Here is a 3,751-nt window from a genome sequence, read left to right on the forward strand (position 1 = left end):
ACAAAGATTGACCAAAGATAATATTAATTAAAATATATAGAAGAATGGATAGACTCAAAATTGTTGGCACTCGCAAGAAATACAATTTAAAAATTTGCATATTCTCTTCCTTGCTAAAGTTGGCACCTGAAGCAAATTATAAAAATAATAAAAAACAGTAGCTCTGAATTAGGGCTATAAAGAAACGAAAAAAAGTAATTAAAGCTAGATGTGGCTCAATCTGATTATCATATTCAATATGAAGGATAACTTATCTTCATACAAATATGCAGGCCTTATTAATACTGGACAAATAAAGTTGCTCAACACAGAAAATATTGCCGAGCAGCCATTAGTCCATATCCTTCATAACGTTACTCCAATAACATTAACTGACACTACTTCATTTGCCATGTTGCTTGTAGTTGCAACTAACAAAATACTAGTGCAGTGCTTTTCCTAAGAGCTACTAGATGAGGCTGTGTCGTCCTTATGTTTGATAACTCCACTTTCAACAAGATAAGGCACTTCTGCTGCAAGCCAAGGGGCAAGTCCCAAGCATAGTGCATGTGCAATTCCAAACCTGGGACTGTCAAAAGAAAATAATTTAGAAAAAAAGAACAAAAACTCATAATTTGTCATATACCTATTCTAAAATTCATGTTTCCACTATTCATGCAATATAACCCGCTTCATACCAGTTCTTGGCCCACAATGGCTTGAAGTGTATTGTCAAGCAAATCTTCCCCCCTCTGTACATCTGCGTCAAAATAGCCATTATATAACAACAAATATTACATTAATTTTGCAAAACTCTCAAAACTTACACCTAATAATATGATGGAAAATCCAAATTGAAACTGATATTTGGATATGAAAATAGATATTGTTACAGCCACCAGTAAACTCCAGTATATTGATAATGACCTGTCTATATCCTCTGGCAGACCTCATCTGACAACTATATTTAGATGTACCCACCCCTGTTAACTCATCAAGCTCTCAAATTCTGAAATCAAAATGTCATCTCTGTACCAAGCCCTGTTAACTCGGTAGTTTTGAAGAAGTTATCGTGTAACAATAATGGGGGACAACGAAGCACAATCCATGTTGAAACCCCCCGGCAATAAGGTAGCACATAACCCTGGAAGAATATGTGGAATCTAGTTCATATATGTCATAGAGTCTCTTACAAGCTCGGTGCAGGTTTACTGGGTAACAAAATTAGAATTTTTTTCTTTTTTTCTCCTCCTCAATTCCACTGTTACAGGTTAGAACTATCCTTTCAGAAACAACTAGACATTTAGGGCATTGGGTCAAATAAGGTTTTTATCAAGCATAAAAAAAAAAGAGTTTTCTTTCTCTTTGTTTCTTCTCAATTCCACTGATATGTTTTAGAACCAACGTTGTCAATATAGCATCTAGACAGTTAGGGCATGAGATCAAATAAGGTTTTTATCAAGCGCCAAAAACAAAATTTGAGTTTTTTTTTCCCTTTCTCCTCAATATCACTGTTATATATTAGAACCGACCTTTCAGACATAACATCTAGACACTTAAGGCATTGAATAAAGTAAAGTTTTTATCAAGCACCAAACACAAAATTAGTGTTTGTTGTTTCTTTCTTATTCCACGGTTTTATTTTAAAACCAACAATTCAGATATAACATCTAGCTCTTATTCAATCCATTGAATCGAACAAGGTTTTCACACGGTATCGATTTAGATAAGCTGAATCTTGTAATCCTTTAAGAACAACTAAGACACTGACATTTTAATAAAACGAACTCTATGCAAAAGCCACACACAAGTCAGGCCAAGTAAACACACCATAAACAAACTGTAGAAGGATATGAAATATTGTAGGAAGACATAGTGCAAAGTACCTAGGCAGTGTGTCAAATGGGGTGATCTTAAATAGTGAATCGTTAAGCTTCCAAACCGGAAACCTATGTTAGATCCATGTTTAACTGTAGAAATGTTGAGTGTTAATTGGCTAAACTACAACATTCAATTCTGACTCTGGAGTAGCCAACATTTGAGGCCAGATGCAAATTTGCCAGAAATAATATTTCTCGATTGTAACAAATCATGAATCATTTGGCAGTTGAAAAAGAAAACGGTTGAAGAGAACCCTCCGAAGAGAATCTACCAAACCGCGAAAAATGCTGCTGGTGAATTTATCTATCAAACAAAATATAAAGATACGCCCATGTAAACCAAATGACACATAATAGAAGAATGTACCAGTCAAAAACAGAATTGCTGGTGAATTTATCAATTTCACAAAAATAGAGAGGAAGATATACCCTTTGATTGTGGTAACCTCCAAAGAAAATTAACTTGTAAAGGGCTCTAGGATATAATTTATCAATTTAAAAAATAATTTTGACAGAAGAAACACCTCTCGGTTGTGGCCCCTAAGCACAATAAAACCCAGGAGGAAAAACATAAAAAAAAAAGTACCTTGGCAGTTTTTCCATCGAGATGGGGTAGCTCGATCTCGGGGGCAGTTAGAGGGTAAGTGACAGGAATATCGAATTGGAGATCGAAATCATACTTGAGGAGGTTGTGGATGTACCAGCACTTTCCGGTCCAACGGGTGCCCTCGGCGTTGGCGGCGGAGATTCTGAACCAATCGTTGTCATTGGCCTTGTTCATGCCCATGTACTTAATTAGCGCAGCGTATTCCTCCTTCAGCCGCTGTGTCCACTGTGCTCCGTCCCTCGGACCAGCGCGGGTTGTCAGAAGCGGTATTTTCTGCACGGTAGATTTGGTGTTGGAATCCCATCCCTCCATCCCTCACAATGACTGCAATTGTGTTTGAGAAAAGGTCCAATTTGCTTATTCCCAGCTCCTTCCCGATGCTTGTAATAAGCGTCAAACATACGCGCTGAGCGTTTTATAATGTTCTTCTTGTATCATTCCTTCCCTGGCAAGGTATGCCGCAAGTAGTCTTCGTCTAGATTTCGTGAGTTCTTTGGGCCCAACTATGAGTTTGTGGGGAGTGGTGTCATCCCTAATGACTTCTCTAGGAAAGAAGGCTTGGAGCCTAATTTAAATAAATATTTATTTCTTAATTTAAATAAATATTTTTTATTTTTTAAATAAATAATTTATTTAATTTATCTGGTGTTACCTTTTTATTAATTAAATCAATTTTTGTTCATTTAATTAATTAACTTAGCTTTTTCTTTCCATGACAAGTGACATTCATCTCTTAACCCACTTCTAACCACCTTCTTAATATTTTGTTATTTCTTATACCTACCATTTATCCTTCCACTTCTTAATCTCAACCCTTTGCATTTGGGATGTGCTTTATTAAAGAGGCTTTCTCCTCTCCTCTTTTAAAGGATTCAAGTTCAAACATATCTAGACTTTGTTGAATTGCACACTCCAACCACATTTGTTCACCATTGAGCTCTTGTGCAAACAATAAAGCTAAGAGCAACCATACAAAACAAGATCAACGGAGATAGGAGGATAATGAAGGTCAAGCACATGAAATGTGTGAATGGTATAATCCGATTTAGTTTATGGTTTTACATGTTCTTTGGTTCTTCATTGATGTTATGTTGGATTTCTTTGTAAGTCTAGGGTTTTGTGGTTGAATCTTGTTTAGATTTACAATATTAGAACTATCCAAATCTGACATAAATATTTTGGCATGCTTGGTGGGACTCTTGTCCTTTGTTTCTAACATTTTCTTTGAGTTTTAGTGTTTTTCAAGTTTGCAGGGCTAAATTTTGTGACAATTTTATTGTGATTT

At 35.9% G+C, this 3,751-nt stretch overlaps 1 protein-coding gene across 1 annotated transcript; it reads right to left on the minus strand.

The window, feature by feature from the left end:
• Positions 1-211: 211 nt before the first annotated feature.
• On the minus strand, positions 212-3,009 carry LOC131069502 (ubiquitin-fold modifier-conjugating enzyme 1). Its single transcript, XM_058004963.2, has 3 exons — positions 2,446-3,009; positions 678-739; positions 212-568 (listed from the first exon to the last, which is right to left on the minus strand). The coding sequence occupies exons 1-3, from the start codon at positions 2,776-2,778 to the stop codon at positions 439-441; spliced, it is 525 nt and encodes a 174-aa protein (XP_057860946.1). The 5' UTR covers positions 2,779-3,009; the 3' UTR covers positions 212-438.
• Positions 3,010-3,751: the final 742 nt, after the last annotated feature.

This window comes from Cryptomeria japonica, chromosome 3 (assembly GCF_030272615.1).
Source record: "Cryptomeria japonica chromosome 3, Sugi_1.0, whole genome shotgun sequence".
Taxonomy (NCBI): Eukaryota; Viridiplantae; Streptophyta; class Pinopsida; order Cupressales; family Cupressaceae; genus Cryptomeria; species Cryptomeria japonica.